General features: G+C 37.0%; 1 protein-coding gene across 2 annotated transcripts in view; it reads right to left on the bottom strand.

Moving 5' to 3' along the window:
• Positions 1–3,405: 3,405 nt before the first annotated feature.
• DPY19L1 (dpy-19 like C-mannosyltransferase 1) overlaps positions 3,406–24,207 on the bottom strand; it is a 128,916-nt gene continuing 108,114 nt past the window's right edge. Inside the window, exons 14-23 of one of the 2 annotated variants that reach the window (XM_053609458.1) lie at positions 22,370–22,471; positions 20,216–20,287; positions 18,012–18,061; positions 15,566–15,590; positions 14,746–14,865; positions 13,015–13,189; positions 12,110–12,209; positions 10,853–10,978; positions 6,025–6,218; positions 3,406–4,649 (exon numbers count right to left, since the gene is read on the bottom strand). In XM_053609458.1, the coding sequence (XP_053465433.1) occupies positions 6,062–6,218; positions 10,853–10,978; positions 12,110–12,209; positions 13,015–13,189; positions 14,746–14,865; positions 15,566–15,590; positions 18,012–18,061; positions 20,216–20,287; positions 22,370–22,471 (927 nt within the window). In that variant the 3' untranslated portion in view covers positions 3,406–4,649; positions 6,025–6,061. Of the gene's footprint in view, positions 6,219–10,852; positions 10,979–12,109; positions 12,210–13,014; positions 13,190–14,745; positions 14,866–15,565; positions 15,591–18,011; positions 18,062–20,215; positions 20,288–22,369; positions 22,472–24,207 lie in introns of both variants that reach the window. The other variant, XM_053609457.1, reaches the window with a different exon arrangement.

Below are 24,207 nucleotides of genomic sequence, written 5' to 3'. Positions count from 1 at the left end.
AAGTCATCAAAAAATACAGTAATGTTTCAGGATATAAAATCAATGTCCACAAGTCAGTAGCCTTTGTATACACCAATTACAGTCGAGATGAGAAGCTAATTAAGGACACAACTCCCTTCACCATAGTTTCAAAGAAAATGAAATACCTAGGAATGTACCTTACGAAGGAGGTGAAGGACCTCTATAAAGAAAACTATGAAATCCTAAGAAAGGAAATAGCAGAGGATATTAACAAATGGAAGAACATACCATGCTCATGGACGGTAAGAATCAACATTGTTAAAATGTCTATACTTCCCAAAGCAATCTACCTATTCAATGCCATTCCTATCAAAGTACCTACATCGTACTTTCAAGATTTGGAAAAAATGATTCTGCGTTTTGTATGGAACCGGAAAACCCCCCGCATAGCTAAGGCAGTTCTTAGTAACAAAAATAAAGCTGGGGACATCAGCATACCAGATTTTAGTCTGTACTACAAAGCCATAGTGGTCGAGACAGCATGGTACTGGCACAAAAACAGAGAAATAGACACTTGGAATCGAATTGAACACCAAGAAATGAAACTAACATCTTACAACCACCTAATCTTTGATAAACCAAACAAGAACTTACCTTGGGGGAAAGACTCCCTATTCAATAAATGGTGTTGGGAGAACTGGATGTCTACATGTAAAAGACTGAAACTGGACCCACACCTTTCCCCACTCACAAAAATTGACTCAAGATGGATAAAGGACTTAAATTTAAGGCATAAAACAATAAAAATCCTCAAAGAAAGCATAGGAAAAACACTGGAAGATATTGGCCTGGGGGAAGACTTCATGAAGAAGACTGCCATGGCAATTGCAACAACAACAAAAATAAACAAATGGGACTTCATTAAACTGAAAAGCTTCTGTACAGCTAAGGAGACAATAACCAAAGCAAAGAGACAACCCACACAATGGGAAAGGATATTTGCATATTTTCAATCAGACAAAAGCTTGATAACCAGGATCTATAGAGAACTCAAATTAATCCACATGAAAAAAGCCAACAATCCCATATATCAATGGGCAAGAGACATGAATAGAACTTTCTCTAAAGACGACAGACGAATGGCTAACAAACACATGAAAAAATGTTCATCATCTCTATATATTAGAGAAATGCAAATCAAAACATCCCTGAGATATCATCTAACCCCAGTGAGAATGGCCCACATCACAAAATCTCAAAACTGCAGATGCTGGCATGGATGTGGAGAGAAGGGAACACTTTTACACTGCTGGTGGGACTGGAAACTAGTACAACCCTTCTGGAAGAAGTATGGAGAAACCTCAAAGCACTCAACCTAGACCTCCCATTCGATCCTGCAATCCCATTACTGGGCATCTACCCAGAAGGAAAAAAATCCTTTTATCATAAGGATACTTGTACTAGACTGTTTATTGCAGGTCAATTTACAATCGCCAAAATGTGGAAAGAGCCTAAATGCCCACCAACCCAGGAATGGATTAACAAGCTGTGGTATATATATACCATGGAATACTATTCAGCCATTAAAAAAAATGGAGACTTTACATCCTTCATATTAACCTGGATGGAAGTGGAAGACATTATTCTTAGTAAAGCATCCCAAGAATGGAGAAGCATGAATCCTATGTACTCAATCTTGATATGAGGACAATTAATGACAATTAAGGTTATGGGGGGGGGAAGCAGAAAGAGGGATGGAGGGAGGGGAGTGGGGCCTTAGTGTGTGTCACACTTTATGGGGGCAAGACATGATTGCAAGAGGGACTTTACCTAACAATTGTAATCAGTGTAACTGGCTTATTGTACCCTCAATGAATCCCCAACAATAAAAAAATAAAATAAAATAAAATAAAATAAACAAACAAAAAAAAAAGGCTTAAAATTTAGTATCAATGACAATGTTTATGGCTATCCTAATCTTTTTGCCAAAATCTTGTCTCTTAATTACACCACAATGACTCAAAATCTTAAGAAAAAAAATTTTCAACTGTTACATTCAGAATTTTAAAATCTCTCTAGGGAAAAAATGTAAAAGCAAGAGTTTGAGACCTTTTTGTACTTCAACATCCTTTGCAACTTCAAACATAAAAGTGTATTTGTCTCAATACAATGCTGTGAAATAAAGACCAATTCAGGAGTGTAATGAAGTTTAAAGCCGCTCCTTTTTGTGCACCAGGAACAATTTTACTGACTTACATTAGAAACTTCTAGTTGGGGGCAGGAGAAAAAGGAAGCAGAAGAGAGAAGCAGGCAATCCACGACCTCGTGCTGATTCTTGCCTGCCCTCTAACAGAGGAAGAAGATTGAGGATTTCTGGGGCCAAAACAAAAGTAATAAAGTGCAAAATGAATTTTTAAAATTCCCACACAGCACTGAATTTATTTTAGAGAAAGTATGTTACAAAAGGAAGTTCTATTTCAAACGATTTTTACTCCTTTTCTATCTCTGAACTGAAAAAAAAAAAAGGTTCCGTTTATAGCTTCAAAATATTTAAATGATCCCCATTTCATATCCCCCTAGTTAAAAATTACACAGTTTTTTGCTCCTGGCAAGTTCTACTGATAATGTCCCCTAAAAGATAAAGAAGGGGCTTCATGAAATTCAGCTTCTGGTAGGGAACCATGTTAACAGGTGGTGGTGGGATGTGCTGTCAGGAATGGTGCGCCCCGTTGGCCAGTCTTCCAGACAATCTGTTCTATCCATTAGCCTAGGGGTTCTCAAATACCATCTCGGGTCAGTACCACCTGACATATGGCAAGAAGTGCCGAGTGCTGATTCTGGAGCCCCGCTTTTGGCAAAAAGAATCAGAAACCTCTGTGCTGGCGCCCAGCAATCTACAGATATTCTGGGAGATTTAGATGCCTGCTAGTTTTGAGAACAACTGTGTTAGAACACCTCATTTGCTGAAGATGTCAGAAACAATGTGTCATTGTATTAGGAAATTAATTACACAAGAATGAACCGAGCTAACCTGACTTTCCTCCATAGAGACAGAACAATAAAGCTGATGTCTGTGTAGCAAAACATGGAGCTACAATTCAGGAAACATTATGACACCTAATTATCTGTGATTTAATGTACAAAAAAAGGCTTTCAGCAATCTGTAATTAGGCCCCCCCCCTCCCATTTAGTTTTAAAGAAGTATCGTTAAGTGACTCTCCCATAAATATAAGAAAAGTTTGGGTAATCCCAGCACCTGCCACCGCTAATGAAGAGACCAAGAAGTCCCAGAGATTCCAATGTTAAAATCCTGTCCCCTTTTCTCAGGACTGTGGTCTGACTCAAACCAGTGTGTCTGGCTCTCCGACTACAAAATGAGGCCACCGTTTTCACAGTCAAGGTGGAAATGAAAACAACAATCAAGAAAAGCACTTTCCACATTTTTCATGATCTTTTTTATTTAACATTTATAGTACATGTAAACAACTGGCATAAAATTCATAAAAATACAATACTCCTATGAAATATCACTTTATTCCTGATAAATCCTTTTATTTTCTCCTTGATATCACTGGCATATTTTAATACTACACTTTTCTGTCAAGCATTTTGAGAGGCTTATCTTTTTATAGAAATACTCCCCAACTTGTGTTCTTTTAAAATGTCATAGAAATACCTATCTCTATCACCTCCTTGGCCCCCCTACTTCCCTCACACTAAGGCAAAAATACTCTGAATGCTAAAAATAGGTAAAATACTGAGCTTTAACACTGTTCTGTCCTTCTATGGAGCCTATTACTACTCTATGTTGCCAAGAGAGACATTTATGCTCTACAGCACGGGCTGCTACTACCAGGTGTGATCAAGGCTGAGTGTGCCCTGTACCGTCAAGGCCTCTGTTCTAAACTGACGTGCCTAAGATACGACCATAGCTTGCAGGTGGAGTTACATTAATACTGTTACAAAACAATTCTTCTGGGAAAAGCTAATTTAGACAACTTCTAATGTTTCCCAGTGTATAAAACAGTTTTAAGAGAATTTTAATGTTTTTTCCTGTACAGACTCTCCAATCATTACATGAAAACTTATTTAAAAGGGAATTGGAGGATGAGAAAAATAGAGAATAACTTTACAAGTATGGTTTTAAAAAATTGTCACTGTTGGATGTACAAAATCAGTCATACTTGAGTGAGGAGCACTCGCAGACAGGGCAGAGCGCACCTCCCCTTTTCCAGCCCACATCCACTGTCAAGCTTCTCAGCCTCAAGTGCCCTCTTCCCATTTTTCCCATTACTGCGTCACTGCTTAAATGTTACTCCTAATCCACAAATCCCCAGCTGGTTCCCTATTTTCTGTCAAACGTCTAAGAAATGAAACAGTCAGCCAGCAAATGAGAAAGAGTGACCACAAATGTGAACACTAACAGACTCTGTCTCCAGGGCTGCCTCCAGAGAAGGAGACTCCTTGGGGGACGCAGGGTGGGGATGACGCTCCTCACTGCGGGCACAGTGCTGTCTGTGCAGCTGACTAACACGAGCAAGCTAGTGCTTCCCCCAACTAGGCGTGTCCTTTGGCTCTGGTAAGAAGGCAGAAAGAAAACAGCTCTTCAGTGGCTCCCAGGAGTGGGCACTGGCAACAATCCCTGAGGACTCAGGTCTCAAGGACAATCCACAATGAGGTTAATCTGCCTGTGGTTAATAAAGAGAACACTGTATAATTAAATGTGTAGTTGGCCACTGTCATGGATTCCTTAGAATTTAAAACCTTATAAACATTTTTGAGAACTATGAGGATTCACCCTTTTGAAGATACCTCATTTCACACAAATTAACTTCTAAAAACCACAGATTCACACAAGAAATTCAAAGTAGATCTGAACATTTTTCAAAATAAAAATAAGTAGAAAGGAAAAATAAAGCAGACTCAATATAGTTTTTAGAACTAATAATAATCTTTAGAACCAAAATTATAACATAAAGCTTAAGGCTTTGTCTTATTGAAGTCAGGCAATTTTAAAGATAAAATATGAAAGCTCCATCTATTTATTATCCTTATTCATTTACTTTTCTGACAGAAGTATTAGTCATGGTTTATTGTATCTTAATAGTAAAAGAAAACTGCCATATACTACAGTTTATTGTTCCACTATAAATGATGTCTGCTCAAATACATTAGTTTCTAGATGCATTATATTTGGAGTTGTTCAAAATAGTTTTCTTAAAACTACAATTAAACATGACAAAATTTTAAGTAGTTTTAAAGGTATTAAAATATAAACATCTGAATAATGCTAAAAATCAGAAAAATACACAGTTACCATTAAATTTGTTTTAAACCAAGAATAAATACTTGGTAAGCAACTGCTAACACTTATTTGACCAAAAAAAAAAAAAAAAATATGGGGGAAGGAGAGATACGAGAGAAAGAAAGAAAGAGAGACATCATCATGCTACATGGGTGGACAGTAAAGGAATCTGGCTCTTAACCAATAACGGCCAGTAAAGTCCTCATTAACAAGAGCAATGGAGAACAAAAAGAATGCAAGGAAGTGAAATAAACAGGTGATTCCATACAGCAAACACCCATGTCTGCCCCATCTCCTATAACTCAAGTTGATGACAGAGGCTGACATGACTGAAGAGCTTCATTACTATTATTATTATAAAATAATCACTGTAATGTCCAAAAGACAAGAGCAAGAGCCAGAAAAAAGAACCAAGGGGCATTAATAGTCTATAAACTACAACATCAGCCCCTACGAAGTTCAGAATTGACCTACATTTTCCTATCATCCTGGTCATGACTCATCATTTTTTTATACAGGTAGCTTTGCCCACGTTAGCACAAATATTAAAGTTAAGTACAAGCATATACTCATTTGCATAGCAAATTTTAAAGGGGTACACTGAAACAGTAACTAAATGATGAAAGTGTAAGTCATTTTTACAATTAGAATAACATTCAAATTGACCAAATAAGACGTTTTCTATTTGAAAACAAAAGTTTTTGGAATTTGAATTAAAAACAACACATGACTTCTTAGCAAAACATTTAAACAATTACTGAGGTGGTTCTCTGTAGGCAGCAGTTCATGTAGCAGTCATTCTTTCCCCACTTCTAGGACTTTGTAAACACTGTTCTGGAATACAGTGGTGAAGTGAGGCTTGGACTCCTTCACCAAGACGTTACATAAGGGAGTTTTCCCAGCATTCGCAGGATCTTCCACATCCCAAATTTCAGGCATACTGCAACCAGGCCTAGAAAAATCAATGTCCACATTAACAAGTCAAGGCAAATGATGTAACTGCAGATAAAGCAGAGCACTTGTATGTTCCTGACCTCGTTTCCGTTTTTCTGTGGAAATTAACTTAGTTTAACAAAACAACCCTATCATGCTTGTTTATTTCATACATAGTAAGCTGCCCTGAACCCTGACTCCACTTTAGGACAAGGCGGGTGCAGCGAAGGTGATCACAAAGACAGAAGCAGACCTGCAGGATACGTGCACTCAGGAGTTGGGCTACGGGATCTGGGTCACACTCTGCTTCAGCCACTTACCAAGAACATGGTGTCAGGAGGTAGCTTCACTCAGTCTCACATTTGTGAGGTGAGGAAATAAATACCCATGACATAGGTTTGTTGTGAGGATTAAAAGAGATCGGGTATCTACACCATGCTCAGCACCCCGATAAAGGTATAATACTGATCTTTAAAATGACAATTAACAAATATGCTTAGTACACAGTACAGCTGCATTAATCACACAGATGCTCTGATTTACAATGGGGGCTAAGTCTCAATAAAGCCATTGTAAGTTGAAAATGAATTTATTATGCCTCACATGGTAAACATCCTCGCTTAGCCTCTCTTACTTTAAATATGCCAGGAATGCTTATATTAGTCTACAGTTAGGCAAAATCATCCAATACAAAGCCTATTATATACAAAATGTTGAATAGCTCATGTAATTTACTGAACACTGCACTGAAAAACAGAATGGGACTTGAAATACAGTTTCTACTGAATGCATTTTGCGTTCACACCACTGCAAAGTCAAAAAATCATTAAGTTGATACATCATAAGTTGGACTACCAACATCCTAGAGTGAGTCAATTTAAAGAAGATCCGATAGTGTAAAGCGTACAGGTTAGCCAAATGCATGATTACATCTTAAAAGCAACACAGTTTTTCAGAAATTGGTATTATGTGACATTTGCCTAAATAAAGCCTTTAAAATAACTATAACATTTATTTTAAATCAAGAACAGTTTTATAGATATAACTGTTAGATTTTTAATAGAATTCACACTTTATTGTCTTTTAAGAAAGTTTTTAAAAAGCGGAAAAATTATAGAGAACTGACAACTACTTGTGTTTTGTCATAGCTGCTTCTTTTACTTATCTATTTTTTAATAAGCGAGAAGAACATTCTCAAGTCCCATAGGGCAAACATGGTACCAGGAATATACATTACTTTCCCCTTTTAAATAATATCTTTCGTTTAAAAGTAAACAATTATTATAAAAGTTTCTAAATACAGACCTAAATAAAGTTTTTAAAAAAGTTCCTGTCATTTGCAATGCTATTTCTCAGAGGTGACTTCTATAAACAATATAGGATACACCCTGTCCCACCAGTTTCATCCTTGTTAGGACACAGATACACACAAACAGAGACACAGACATAGATGCTCTTGGGTTGGTTTAAAAAAATGGGATTATCCTGGGACTCTCAATAAAATGTGGCCATTTTCCATCCATATCAGTATAGAAAGATCTACTTTATTCTTTTTAATAACTGCTAGTATTCATGTATTATTCAATCAATTCTTTAAAGATGGATATTGTAATTGTTTCCTATTTTGCCATTATAAGACAATTTTGCTATAAATTGTATCTCTCTTCCTTCTACAAGCTATCCTTCCTTTGTCAAAGGACTACACTTTTTTTTTTTTTTTTACTTTGCCTCCATCTAACTATCTCTTAGACAGGTACTGCCAATGAGTGGTCCCAAGAGGATTCAGGTGCACACATTTAGCACACCATTCTAATGGCATTGAATACCCATGATAACATGGCTAGGCTTGGACTTTCTACTTTTTAATTTTCTTCCACATACCAAGTTATTGTTGGTATGTGTTATAACATCAAGGGCCTGTGGTTGTAGTGAGTGAGACACAGGAAGCTTTCCTGAGTCCAGTAGCTTTTAGGAAAGTGAGAAGGCAAAAAGCCACCTTTGTGATCTTTGTTTGCCTTGCACAATACCCTTTAGTTCTTATCTGAGTTTCCTAAGGTCTCTCCAGGCCATTAGCATTAGTGGAAATCTGAATGCTTTTCTTTTCAGTACATGTTTTTAATTTTATGTCAATTCTATTATTAGAATTAATAAAGAAAACAGAGAACTAAGAACAAAATAGTCAATTAAAAACTACATATTACATAAAAAAATACCTATTATCTACAATTTGCATTTGAATATATTCAGTGCTTGTATTTGAACACAGAATGTCAAATATTTAAGGAATAATCAAACCACACATTTAAGCCGCTTGTGAGACCATGTAAGTACAGTGCTCACCAATGTGCCAGGCACAGATTAAGCACTGTCCTCTCCTGAATTCCCCATTTGCTTTCCTGTTTTGACATATATGTATATATATATATTTTTGCAGTTTTTGGCCGGGGCTGGGTTTGAAACCACCACCTCAGGCATATGAGGCTGGCGCCCTACTCCTTTGAGCCACAGGCGCTGCCCAATATATTTTTATGTTCTGGTAACATACAGGTGTTTCAAGTTGGCATTACTGACTGAATTGGAAAGTGAAAGCCAAGGCAATAAAGAAGATCCCAATTCTGGTGGGACCTGAAAGCTTTAGTTTCTCTGACAAGAAACCCAGTTCTTCCTACTATAAACATAAACAGTAGATAAATGTTAGTCTTTCTTCCCTTTGCTCTCCTATCTCAGCTCCCCATTTGCTTCACTGACAGAACAGAAGCAGAGCTTTGGTTTTGTGTGACGGCTGAGGCAGAGTGGACCTGTCTAAGTTTTCCTGACAGCTGTTGTCAGTCTGGCTTGAATCTCAGGGTAGATGGAGAGTATCGTTTTAATTCATGAGTGAGGACAAAACAGGAGAGAGAGTCACTTTCTTAGCTTCTTTGCTCTCAACTCCTGCTGCAATAGACATAGCAGTGACAAATCAATGTCCAGATGGGAAAACTGAACATACACATATCCCAACCCTAATTCTCTGTCTGAATGCCTAGACGTGAGCTCTGAATGGAGTGATGGCAAGTCAGTTAAATGGCTGATTTTATTTAGTGTGCTAGGTTTATTTCCACATACTTCCTACATTTGCCTTTATACCCTTCTTGAATACACATAACAGAGCTCTATCAGAACATGAGACAACTGTGGTTATGCAGTTACGGTAGAGCTTACTGGTGATAAGTTCTACCACCACCGTATAACACAAAGCCTCTGCAATTTACACATCTTCAAAACAATTTGTAAGGATCTAGAAAAAAATGAAGACTCTTTAATCAAGGTTTATTGTTAGCTTGGAGAAAAACATGTTATGAAAATTATTTTTACATTCCAATAACCTATAGGCATCTCAAGATAGTGAAGTCCCAGGAAATAAAGAAGGTCCCAATTCTGGTAGAAGAGGCTCTACCAAAGAACTGAGTTCTTCCTGCAAATGTCAGCCGCCCATTCATTTATTACAATGTCCTCATGAAATTTTTGTGAGAAATGCCTGTGACTTTTTTGTCCTAAATTTATATAACAAAATTCAAAGTGAGTTTTCAATTCAAAATTCAATGTGAATTTCATATATATTCATTTGTTCAGAAATAGTTAAAGCATTTTCTAAATTAAAACAATAACATTTTCTATAATTACTGACTGAATTCAAGTCCCTTGGCACATATTCATAAGAAAATCAACAAGTCTGTGGGCAATGCTGTGTAGATACTATGTCACAAAACTATTTTCACTCCTAAGTCAATATTTCACAATTTTGTTTTAATACCCTGTATATTATTGAAATATATGGTAGATGCATATGATTAAGCCACAGAAACAGCAATCTCCTAAAGGCTTCTGTTTAGTTAATGAGTAGTGAGAATTTTAAAAATAATAGTATTCCATAAAATACTCGTGACTTCTGAAACTGCCAACGTGCTGTGTTCTTCACGGAAGGTATGCTTTGGTACTTTAACAGTCAGCCACTCTCATTGGCTGTCTGGTCACCTAGGTTCAGCACTTCTAGACAGTTAACTTTAGATTCACGCTGGCTTTCAAGATCTCACTAACACAGCTATACTCTGCTTAGCGAACCTCTCTGTGGAAATAGAACTCTTTTAAAACCCTCGTCTAAGAGAATGTGGGTCACAGTAAAGTTAATTATCTTCCCATTCAAATAAGATGTGAAACATTAAGAAATAAAAGTTTCATTCTAAGCTGATGATGACAGGACACCCTATCCACCTGCAGGGCGTGGTACAGAGATGTGGGATGGACCGTGCATGATGGGCTCACTACAATGATACTCCCCATTGTTCAGTTTTAGATTCTAGACATCTTTTGGAAGAAAACACATTCAACTTTAAATAAAAATTTTCTAAAACATCACAGGCAAATATAGACAATTTAGGAGATTACCAATCAGTGCCAATATCATCTCTTTAAGGTAGCATACACGAGCAAATCTTTAGAAAAGAAAGATTTACTTATAACAAGGAAAAAACTCTAATTCAAACAATAATCTAAAATGTTTTTTCCACTTATTCTTAGCAAAATGTTATATACTACTAGCAAAAACTTGCCATGAACCTGGATTAACTTTTTGTGTCTTATGATTATAAAACATTAACTATGTTGAATACTCACTTGGATCTTCTTATACACCATGACTCTTCTAGAATGTAATAATTCACTTTTAACTTTATCAATTCTTGCTTCACTTCTTCAGCTGCTTTTCGACTATACATTGAGTATACTATTTTTGTTCTGGCTCTTTAAAGAAAAATAATGGGGCAGAAAAATTTTAAGATTAAAAGGATATAAGCAACATACTTGGAAGAAAGCACTCAGTAGGACAAAGGAAGACTATAGAAAGAATCAGGCCTAGAGAAAACTCCTCACAGCAGTTCCTCTGGAAGGGATTTGTGAGGTCAAAAGTAGGAGGCAGAAGTAGCACAGGAGCCCTGGGAGAAGAGGCAGAGTGTCAATGTGTCCACACATTTCCAGACTTAGCCTCATTTTTGTTCACTTGTTTTTATTTTTAAATTCTTCAACTCTCTTCCACACATAACAGGGATGAACCACCACGACATGAACTCAATGCAGGATGACGGTGAAGCTGCGACCATCTCAGCTCTGACAACAATTCACATAAAAATGGTTCTCTCTTTTATTTCTAAATTTAATAAAAACTAAACATATTCAACAAAATTGCTTTAGAAATGAGCTAGCTAAAATTGATTTTTTAATGAAACACTTGTTTATAAAATCTATAACATTCCACTGTTATGCAAAAGAATATACGAATATGATAATAGGATTCACCTAGGAAATGAACAGATTCACCTACCCTAGAAATTGTGTGAAAATGAAATATACTTCCTTTTCTAAGAGAACACAAAGCTCTAAATTGTGAAAAAATAGTAAGTCTCAAAGAAAAAAGAAAGCCCCCCAAAACCCAAATCAAAAACCACTCAAGATCAGTTTAGCAGGCTATATTGGTGAAAACCAGAATAAAACCCTCTTTGATTGGTATTCTATTTCAGATAATTCCTCAGAATTCAAGAAAAATCACCTATACAAAAACCTTTAAACATGACAAACTAATGAGTCTTCAGGGGAACTCAGGATGATGATGACTAATATGGACCTCGCTATTCTGGAGCCCCATCAATTTGTAGGAAACTGATATAGTATGATCACTTTTTTCTGCTTGGTACAGAAGATAACCCTTAAGTCTTAAGTTTTACTGCTCAATGGAGCCTTGACAGTTTTCTTTCTAGCTTGGCAGTCTCATCTCTGCTTTCTTCTCTCTCTCAGGACATCATAACCTTTTTGAGACATTCCTTGTGACCCTGCTGGTTTCCTTACTCACTCTTGTGACATGAGATATTGTGTACTGACCTCAGACCAGCATCTTCATAATGCGGGTGATTCACTACGGGCCGAAGGGCAGAGAGCTTAACACTTGCCATGGTGGGCATGGCACCTGCAAACACTGCATCTGGAAAGAACAAAGAGTAAGTCTTAGGAAGACATTTGGTGAGTGTGAGAAGGGGCCTCCTTCCTAGTTAAACTCAATTAGTTCACAGGTGACAGACAGAGCAGGGACCCAATGAGGCCCATGACTTCAAGATTCAAGGGCAGAATCAGAATGAAATGGGATGGATGGCTGATGAATTGGCAGTCAGCAACTCCTTCTCATCTCATCACTGAGGACTTCTTTCTTCTTTTTCTTTTGTTACTGTCTTAGAAATCTGTCTTGATTCTAAGAAAGAACTATCAAATTGATTAGAAAAGCTTTATATACAGCAGAAAGGAATTCTGGAAGATGATTTACTACTCAATCATCTGATACTCAGATGACAATGAATTCACTCCTTCTGTACATGAATAAAATATCACATTCCACAAGTTCATTGCAAGAAGCAATATTAAAAATTCATTAAGAAGCACAATAAATATTATTTTTAAATGTGGCATTTATAACATTGTATAAATTTTGAAAAAATTAACCTTTATCAAAAACTTAGTAAGAAAATATGTATAACATATTTAACATAACAAAATTAACCTTTATCAAAAATTTAGTAAGAAAATATGTATAACAATTATCCTGTAAACCCTTTAAGCAGAATTGATATTTTTTATTTTTTTTCTTTTATATTCTAGAGACAGCATTGCTTAGGAAGAATAAGACCATTGGCTGTAACTTTGGTTTAACATTTTGCAGTGGTACATGTATACAAAATTGTGGGGAAAATGCTAGCTAAATAATGCCTCTTTTTTTTTTTTTTTTTTTTTTTTACCTGGTTTAGTACTGTATTTGATCCATTCTATAAGTTCTTCCTGGGGCAAATTGCTGAACTCCCCCACAATATTCCACTGGGTTTGTAGATTTGCTGAACCTTGTATTGACATTGCTGCTAATACAGCAAAGACAACAACACCAGGATGCACTTTGCAGAATAGCCATCCGAACAGCTGAAACCAAAGTCAGAATACACTGATGACTATTAGTACAGAGCAGTATGTGCTGAACACGCAATCAAGAGTTTCCTACAGAAGAATGTGGTCTCTGCTAGCACCTTGAGTAAAGGATTAATTATCCAAAGGAAAAGTTCTAAAAATAATGATCCTTCGGATGAAAAGAATTCTACTATCAGCCTCATATAGGTAGAACATGACGTTAAAAAGCTCCTTTTTTGGCCTGCTTTCTCTACTCTCAGACTTGGATAAGCCAGGCCTACCTAAACAATTTACCAAGTACAGAAAGAAAACGTGAGGTCTCTTAAGTTGTTAAGAAGTTCAGAACAGCAATAATACACATTACACAAACTGCACAGTTCTTTTGAGTAGGGTACCCTGTGTGACAGCAGAGGCCCCACACCTTGGAACCAGCTCCTGGGTGAGGCTTTCCATCATCAACCCCACTGGGAAATGAGATTTAAGACAAAGGATGACCACAGGGTCCTTTCCTCTCCCAGTCTGGGGGAGTAAGAACAGTAGAAAGTAGTGCCTAACATAACACCAACACTCTAAATGGAAACCTTCAGACTGGCTATTTTCTTCCATACCCAAGCAGTCCACACTCACTAATAACTCTATGTTCCTCTCTGCTGTTCTCTCTTTCATATTATTTCTATAAACGTCTGAATGCAGAAGAGATTCCAAGCTTCTTGACGGCACACATACACTTTGGGTTTTTAATTTTTCCATCCTTCAATCCACCCCTCCCTAGAGCTCAGTGTAGACGCTCAATAATGACTAAGGTACTGCTCTTGCACCGTGGCTGGATGACTGCTGAACAGATGACACAAAGGAAAGCATAAAATTGTGAATACAGAGCAAGAAGGCAGCGTCCAGGAAAAACGGGCAGCAAATAACCAAGAAAGGTTTAAACTAAAAAAGTCAGGGATATACACAGAAAGGTATACCAAATAAATGAAAAAAATTAAGCTTGATACTAAGAAAGAACATACAATTTGAAAGTACTTATAACTTAAAATCAACAACAATATTAAGCTTTGCTTTTTTTTTTTTTTGAGACAGAGTCTCACTTTGTCACCTTTGGTAGAGTGCGTGGCATCAAAGCTCACAGCAATGTCAAACTCTTGGGCTTAAGGGATCCTTTTGCCTCAGTTCTTCATTTTTAGTACAGACAAGGTCTCACTCTTCTTGCTCAGGCTGGTCTTGAAATTGTGAAGTCAAGCGATCTAACCACCTTGGCTTCCCAGAGTGCTAAGATTACAGGTGTGAGCCACGTGCCCAGCCTACCCTTTCCTTTCTTTCAATACCTGTAGTAATCATCAAATCAGCTGTGCTGATTCACTCCTTGTTGTACAACAGGTACATTTGGAAGTCAGAAGTATACACTTTGGCCCCTACTCTTTAGGAAATATAAGTACAAAATCAGGAAGAATGTCAACTATAATGGCTTTAAAAACTTCAGGTAATTCAATATTATTTTAGGACTACTCAGTGATAAAGGCCAGAGTAAAATTATCATAGCAGATGTAACTCCAACATAACCATGTTACCTGTCTTGAGCAGATCAAGGAAGCCATAACACACATGTGCGGTGTCAAGAAGAGTTTTAGTCTCATAATTAGAATACCGAGGACTGTATATGCTAATAGTTGCAGTGCATGATAAACCAGCTAAAAGAAAAAAGAAAATATTTTTACTTCTACTATTTGTGAAGTTTAAGAATATACTGTTAGGCTGGTGAATATACAGAGAGGGATACTTTTTTCTTAGTAATAAAAATTTAATGCCACTTTGATTTCTGAAATTTCTAAAGCAGTTCTTCAAATTCATTTCTGAATTGCTCCATTTTAGTAGACGGCTAAAATTATGAAGGTAATAAGTGTTTCTGTAATTCTCAGAGCCAAGCCTGTGGTTAATAAAGCCCACATGTCCAAATTTACCTTGGTGCTACCATCAGACCATGGCAGGAAAGTGGTACGAGAAATGGCTACTGCCTCACGATCCTAGAGCTCCATCTTAGAACTGCCCTTAAAACCAGGCTAGATCACTAGGAGAAGGAAGCAGCAACTGGTCCCATCTCTGAACCATCAGAGCAAGGTGAGCAGAGATGAGACACCTCCTACGTGCTGTTACATGGGCTCCAGAAATCAGCTACTGTTACTGTATGGATCATCAGCGGCAAACCAAATGACTTCACGAGTTAATTATTTTAACACAGGAATGGTCAGCGAATCTGCATGTAGCATTCTCATAAAAACATACACTGGCTGTTTGGAAGATTGTTAATGACAATTGCCAATAAACTCAGAAACTGGAACTAAAAAGAAAAGTCCGAATATATAACTGAAATTTTAGTAATGGTATCTTTACCTCTCCATGATCAAACTGGTATTTTCTGAAAAGAGAAAAAAAAAAAACTGCTATTAAATCATTATTTGCATTTTTGTCTTACCAATGCCAGGTTTACAACTTCTATAATATTCCCTCTGTATGCATACATGTAAATCCAAATAACTGAAAGTTATACACAAAAACTATTGCTAAAATCATTTAACAAAGTTTATTAAAAACGACAATGCTGCATTGTGTCCTAACATTTGACTACATGGGTATTTATTAGGCCAACAAGAGCTCCGTGTTGGGCACCAAACCTCTCCCTGGGGGTAAGCCACCCTGCAGCCTTCACAGCCCCCACATGAGCGTCCCAGCCCTGTGGTCCCTCCGTGTTCCTGTCAACTGCTGCTGCTGCTGAAGAGACAATTTAGGGTTGAGGAAGACACACAAGAGATTTTTTTCTAACACCAGCTTGGAACAGACAGACAGACACAAATTTCCATCTTTTGCTTTGCTTGACAGCTCTAACTTGTGGAAAATGGACAGGAACCATCACTGTCATCACCACAGGGAGGGCAATCCTGCAAGTGGGAAGCACCCTGTGAGGGTCACCCTTGTAATTCAATTCTCTGCACCCTGCCCTGCACCAAGGTCTTCCTAAGCCAGCACCACTTCTCATCCCTTAAACTCACCTTCAGCCATGTTCCCTCTGGATCCTTGTGCTCTGGTCACCCCAGACCATTTACTTCTCAAAACATCAGAAAGCCTCCGACTCTCACACACTCAGTGCCCTGTCCTGGACCACTCCTACTCCACCTCCTTATTTTATCTTGTCACAGGAAGCAAAATTCTCATTGTGCTTTAGCTGATCATCATCTGTCTCTCCCTACTAAAAAGAACCCTTCAGGAGTCCCTAGAGATAGGGCAGTAACAAAATGAAAAAAAACATTTTCCCTCACAAAGCTTACATGTAAGTCAAAGGAGACACAAAAAGCAAATGAATGTCTTTCTCATGGTGATGAATGCTGAACACAACAGGAAACAGGGTGAAAGACTCAGGGAGAGGTAGGGTGCCCAGCAAGGCAAGCATTAATCTTCCTGGGTGCTCACTGACTGGGTGACATCTGAGTCCTGGGGAAGCTGAGTTCTTCCCCAGGATCCTGAAGGGAAGAGCATTTCAGGTAGAGAGAAGAGAGGATGTAAAAGCTTTATGGTAAGGAGGCTCTAGCAGGCTACACCAAGACAGTGTGATTAATAAAGTGAGGGAGTGTGTGATGGAAGAGAGACCTGAGGAGCGCAGGACACCATGATGGAGCCTCTGCTTTTAAGCTGAATAACTTGGGAAATGACTGGAGAGCAGTGTCAAGACCTAACTTCCGTTTTAAAGCTCATCTTGCTGCTGTGTAGAGCAGAGCTGGGGCAGCAAGGGCAGAAGTAGAGAGTCAGTTGGGAGGTAAGGAAGCAGTAACACACGGGTTGACAGTGACATGGACCCAGATGGTGGTGATCAAGGCAGTCACAGTCTGGATGCAATTCTGCAGGTGATGATGATGGGATTTACAGATGGATGGGATATGGCATGTGAGATAAAGAGCAGAATTAAAAATGATGCCAGGATTTTTGAACTAAGCCATTAAAAGAACAGAAGTCCCTGTGAGATAGTGAGACAGGGAAGATCACTAGAAGCATTCTGGCAAGGAGAATGGTCAGAGGTTCAATGTTATGCTCAAAATCTGAGATTCTCACCAGGCACCCAGGCGGAGGTGACAAATAGTTATCAAACAGTTATATACACAAATCTGCATTTAAAGGAAAAGTGTGGGTTAGAGATAGAAATGTGTGAGTTGACAAACACACCTTCCGTCTTAAGTACTGACATGTTCCCAAGACCTAGAGCAACATGTGGCATACTTGATGTTTTCTTTTGGAAAGAAAACAAAGGTTATCAATAAACCCCTCACCTGGATAAGTACATAATCTGATTTGAGAAATACTGGCAAACTCAGTAAACATATGCGGTAAGGAGATGTTTGAAGGAGATGAGATGGTTCTTTCTTTATTCCTCTTCATGCCAAGTAAAAACTATTACTATTTATTGAGTACATACAACGTTAATATGCTTAGTACATGACTCTAACTCTGACTTTATAACCATTTATCATCGCAATTCACAGCTAATAAAAGGGAGTCTCAGAGCACTCAGTGGCAGCCAGGACAGCATCCCGACTGATTCAGAGGCAGGACACTTGTACTGTGCCATGCTGCCTCCATTCTACTTTACTACCGGTTCTTGAGTAAAGGGGTTATGGGTAACGTACTATGCTCCACACTGAAGGGAATAATGAGAAAAACTAAGAAGGGGAATGACAACAATAAAAACATCAAATGTTGAGTGTACAGCACATAAGTATAAAATACATTGTAAAATTTTAATTTAATAAATGAATAGATAAGGCAACAAAATTCTCAATAGCATATTTACCTTATATGTGTCTGTTGCTTAGCTAAGACACTCCATATATCACTAATAATCTGTAATAGATTTTAAAACACATTAGAAAAGCTGTCTGGAGAAAAAATTTTAATGATATATCTAAACGTTAAAACTTCTCATTAAAAACATGAGAAGTACAGAGACAAGAGATAACTTAGAAAATAATAATTATAATATAATCTTCTGTTTGTATAGTATTTGACCATATCTGATACTCAATAGCCCTGCTAGGTAGATTATATTATCCTCATTTTGAAAATGAACAATGGGCTCAGATAGATTAATTAAATGAGCTCCCTGAAGGTGGACCACCACCAAGAAGCATTGCCAGATCCTGAAACCAGAATTTCTGGTTTCAAGTTCACCTTTAGTGCTGCTTCCCCCATGCCAAAACAGTTGGTACCACCTCTACTTAATTATACACACACAAAACTGGAGAGCTGTCTCAGAGACCAATAATCACAAGGTGAAAATCATTTGTAACACACTCAGCTGTGCTTTCACAGCAGGAATGAGGAGGTCATCTCATCTGAAACCCTCGCCCTGGGATGGATCCTCTCTACTATACTGCTATCAGGTTTAATGCAGCCCCTGGAAGAACCACTTGGTCATCGCTTAAATCTATAATGCTTTCCTAATCAATCCAAATTAATTCTGGTCAAAAGTCCTACCTCCTAGAATTGCCCACAATGCTAAGGAGCCAGGATGAGTGTGACCTTATTTTCAAATGGCATGCTTATAAATAATTGAAAATAATTATGCTCTTTCTATTTGAATCTTTTCCTTTTTGAACCAAACAGCCCAGCTAATTGTTTTTATTATCTCCTGTCACCCACACTGCTGTCTTACGAATATATTCTGGGTAGTCAATGTCTAGTATTGTTTAAGTACCTACTAGACACAAACCCATATAAAGAATATAAAAGTGCAAAGCAAGCTCAGAGCCTGGCCACACAGTGGGAAGTGATGATTAACTGATCAGAGTTGAAAAGTGCTGATCCACCAACTGCACATATAGAGTAAATCTCAATGAAAATCAAGCTGGGAGAAGGGAGCAGAGGGAGTGGGTAAATTCGCCCCTACTGGGAGATGCACACTGGGTGGGGGCTGTGCTTATAACCTTGACTTAATTTGTGCAAAAAACAAAGTATGTAAACAAAACACCTGTGCCCCTTAATATTCTGAAATAAAAGACAAAACAACAAAAAAAGTGCTGTGAGAGTACAAAGCCAAATACTCAAGAGGCCTGGTGAGGGGAAGGTGTAGAGCCTGAGTCTTCACTCCCCCCTTGCTGCTTAAGAGACATGACGTAAGGGTGCAAGAACATCTCTCATCCACCCACTCCACATGGGTCAAAATGGGGATTACAGTGTCCCTATATTCCAAAGGGCTGTTGAGTAACCAATGGAAATACTCATGTGAAAACATTTTGGAAAGTAACTAAGCACAGTGCACTTATACAGTGTGAATAGTTCTTACAGTATACAAAATTCTATTAATGTACATATATGACATTGTATTAACACACAAATCACTAGCTACAGATCAAAAAACTTTTAAGATGTGCCATCTCTTTTTTGAACATAGATTAACCTCAATTCATTCTTAAGACAGGTGTAGTTACAGAGTTTACAAATTCTTAAAAGGAGAGAAAATACCCTAGCTGTTCTTCTGTGATGAAGACTGGAGCTTCTCTGGCTTGATTTACATCTAGGCTTAAATTTCATTATTAAAGACAAATTGGGGGCCTAAATGTTTTATTTAGCTAATCAATACATTATTAATACCTCTTTTTCTTTGTGATTAATAACAAATATGATCCAGGAGTTATTTAACACTGTACACATCACTTAGAAAGAAATATATTATTATTGTAGAGAAGTATTATCTAAAAGTTTACAGTGAGTCAGTAATAACTTACATAGGCAAAAACAAGTTGTATCTCAGTCAGTATGGTCTCCAATTATGTCTGATACATGACTATCAAAACCTGAGCTATCCTTTTCTTATGTCTCTTTTATGCTAGCTGACAGCAGAATATTTTTAAAACTTGTAAATGTCTACAAAAGTTTATCACTAAGAAAATACAGAAAAACACTATCAGATTAACATGTGGCCAAATATAAATAACTACCATGTAAAAATAAGAAAATATTTTATTATTAGAAAGAGGTTTTAAGTGAGGGTTGTACCTTTGTAACAATTGCAATGAACACTACCAGAACAACTGGAAGCAACAATGTCTTTGTATATCTCACCGGAGTCTGAAATTTAAAAAGATGTTTTCTTAGAGATAAATGTTATTATAACCTAACATAATTTCACTTTAAATAATAAAACAGGCGAATTTCTGAAAGTATAATAAATATGAACATACACCCATCAAAGGTTCAATCTACTATGATTCCTATCATAAAAGTGAAGGTACATTTCCACAGAAACACACTTCCCCAAAGTGTCAAGTTGAAAAACTCTAAAAATAAAGTTCCTCAACACTTGTTAAGTGTGAAATGAGAGATTACTGTTCACTTTTTGCATTCCACTTGTCTAATTAGAGAGTCCAACTTAATACTCATTTAAGGGAATTTGAGTACCTTTAAATGAAACAAGCTTCTCCTATACATTTTGTAGGGAATAAAACTCTTACCCATGACACACACACGCTCACATATACTGTCTCTCATTCACTCACATACAAAATAACCAATGTTTATGACTGAAACAAAAGACATTTTCACAATTTCTTTAGTAATAGATAACCTATACCAACATTTTTAATAGCTAAGTTGTACACATTGCAATCCTATGCACCTCTCAATTATCTCTCCACTCAAAAACCATTGTTAAAATTTTGCTCTTACACCTTATGTGTGTTAATTATGGGTCAGTAAGATCATATCTTTCTATTCACTCCATTACACCTTAAGCATCTTTCCATTTAGTATGATTCACATTATACGGTGCCAACTTACATTTTCTCCTTTCCTCACTATAGGTGCACCATGAAAGGGATGCACTCGCTGAACTGGCACTATATTCTGTCTCTAAAGCACAGTCCCTGCGACTTCCAATGCTTCTGAAGATGGGCAATGGCATGCCAGGAACAGCTTGGCTGTTTTTTTTTTTCAAACTGACTGAAATCACATTATGCCTCAATAAATAATTTCCTTCATGACTTAAACGATGGTTAGTACTCTGAGGCAGTAATAGCACATATAATGTCCTTAATAATGTTAAAGAACTTCTGCCATATCCTAATTCTCTTCTAATGTTTGGAGGAGTCTTGATCTCCTATGAACATGCATTTTAATGTCTTAACAAGATTCTCTTTGTTTCCCTCAGTAAGTTCAACATTATGATTCGAACACTTTTTATCAGCTATCACTGTCATGACCACTTTCTAGAACACAATAAATGAAGACTGATAGGCCAATGCAATAAACAGTACACCTGCAGAACACACTGACTCAGAATGCCTGCGTGGTAAGAGTTAGCTGTATGGTGCACTGGCATCTACTAGTCTGGAACTCGGGATGCTGGGAGAACACAGTGGGAACACAGGTGTAAATTAATTATCAAGAGTATTGCTGGCCAGTTTAATTTATACACAAATGTACCTTTTAAGGAAAGGAAAATGTGGCATAGACAAGACACGATAAATAAGTATCACATGCACACACGCACATACACATTTGTTGAACCAAACCAGCTCAAAAATATTATTTTATTTAAAATACCAAAGTATTTTCCTATGTATTATCTCATTCTGTCTTCATAATATCTATTTGTAGCACACTACTAGAAACTATTAATAGTAAACTATAACACAAAAAATGAGAGTTACTTATTCAAGAACATCAAGTAAGATTGTAGGCTTCTGTCTCACAATCCACTCAACTACTTTTTGGTTTCCTTCTAAACATCTGAGTACAGTTTTGGAAAGAAAAATGTTGTTGCCATGAAAAACCTGTACTCAATGATATTTTAAAGCAACGAGATCATTCAAACAAGCACAAAGTAAGTGGAGATGTAAAAGCTTGAGAGCTTGACTGAATTAATGCTGTGTCTGAAAAGAGGCAGGTTAAATGCCTGTGTTTACTCACCCAGAAAACAATTTCGAGTCTGAATGCTTGAAACTCCCAAATTGTAAAAATGAGAAAAAGCCATATATTTCAGGGAACTGTACTAATGTAAATAGGAAAATCCTCCTTTAAGCTGCCAGATTTTCCTTTTCCTTCAAACTGAGATAACAGTAAACAAAAAGTCTACTAAAATAACAGGAGCACTGATTATTAAAAAATGAATCATTTGAAATCTAAGAAAAGAAAACTGGAATCACATCTTACCTCCTTTTCCATAAAGTCAAACTCTGCTGCACAGGTGTATAGTAAAGTATCAAAATCCTTATAACTGAAGAATTTTGATGTTAGTAAGTTGCCAATATGAGCCTAGTAAGAAATAAAGTGAGGTACCATTAAGCCATATATTGTAATAATGCATTTTAATCTTAATAGTATCTAAAAATAGTTTTCACTACACCACAGAGTCCTCTGTGCCCACATCAGGCTTGATTTTATTAAAGAAGAAAGTGCTATACTCTCCAACTTCACAGTTCCCTCTTCTTTTGCAGAATAAGTGACGGTTCCAACAACACCCTACCTTGTACGCCCATCAATACACCAAGGGCTTTTACCCTTGGGTTTTGCCTGCTCATTATGCTAAGCCTGGGAAGAAACAGGCTACACAGCATCTTCTTTGCTGGAGCCTACCAGGTGCTGTGGGCTTGGGAACACATACAGATTTCTGTCATAGAGGGACAAAGAGCTATGGAATAAAGACAGAAATATTAATTCTATATTCTGGAAAGGGGACTGAAAATACTACTTGAGCAAACTAGAAATAGGCAGGCCTTGGAATAAAAGGTATCTTCTTGAATTATAATCAACTCTTGTGTAATTCTTTACAAGCTACCAAGCGTTCTCATACTACCCCAATTACCTCCCACAGAAAGCCATACAAGGAAGGTGGAATTATTTTCACTTTATAAGTGAGAAAACTAAGGTTCAAAGCCATAAAACATATGCCCAACTTTCAAGTTCATTACTGTCTGAAGAAACAAAGATGAAAGAGAAATTACATTTAAGAGAAATCAGAACTGAAGTTCAACATGATACATAGTATCTATAAGAAGTAGAAAGATGAGGGTAAAAGTAGGCTGGTGGGAATGGGAGGAAGCATTTCAAAATTCTCTTGTCTTGCTGGGGGAAGAAATGTATGCTAAGTTTAAGAAATCAGAAGGGAGAATATGCAGCACCTAAAATAGCATAAGAAAACACATCCTGAATAAAATGAGAGGAAGTAAGTATATTTCTCATTAATTATAATGATAATTGCTATATGTGTAAAGAGCCTAAATTCACTAAATGACAGATGCTCAAATTAGATTTAAGGAGAAAAATGCAATTTATGTTATCCCCAAAAGACATACTTAAAAGTTCATAGCAAAGTTAAAAAGGGAAGGATAGAAGATATTGCAGAAGACATGAAAGAAAACAATCTAAATTAGCAATTATGATATCTTACAAAACTGAATTCAAGCAAAATATATATGAAAAGAGACAATGAATAATGTGTGCTGATAAAATGAACAATAAAGCAAGATTATAGATAGATATCATGAACATATCTACAGGTAATAATACAGATTCAAAGCACATAAAAGAACTGGCTAGACTATAGGAAGAAACAGATGTTGACTGTTCACTAAAAATGTTAAACATTAATCCCGAGAATAAAAAAATTAGACAAAAATTGACAAAATTAGAATAATATAATTAATAGCTCACAGAGACTATAATGTTTACAAAGGGAGAATATACAGTATCCTTGAACACAAGTAAAATATTTTTTTAAAACGTTCATATACAACATTTCCAATCATGACCTCCAGAGACAATGGCCCAAAACAATAGATGCTGGTGTGGATGCTGAGAGAAAGGAACTCCTATACACTGTTGGCAGGACTGCAAACTAGCACAAACTCTCTGGAAAGGAATGTGGCAATATCCCAAAGAACTAAAAGTAGACCTACCATTTGATCCAGCAATCTTACTAACAGGTATTTACCCAAAGGAAAAAAAAGACATTTTATTGAAAAAATACTTGCACTCAAACATTTATAGCA

Source organism: Nycticebus coucang, chromosome 11, assembly GCF_027406575.1.
Source record: "Nycticebus coucang isolate mNycCou1 chromosome 11, mNycCou1.pri, whole genome shotgun sequence".
In the NCBI taxonomy this organism is placed as follows: domain Eukaryota; kingdom Metazoa; phylum Chordata; class Mammalia; order Primates; family Lorisidae; genus Nycticebus; species Nycticebus coucang.
Note: the sequence above shows the minus strand (reverse complement) of the source record. Positions and strands in the feature narration are given on the sequence as shown.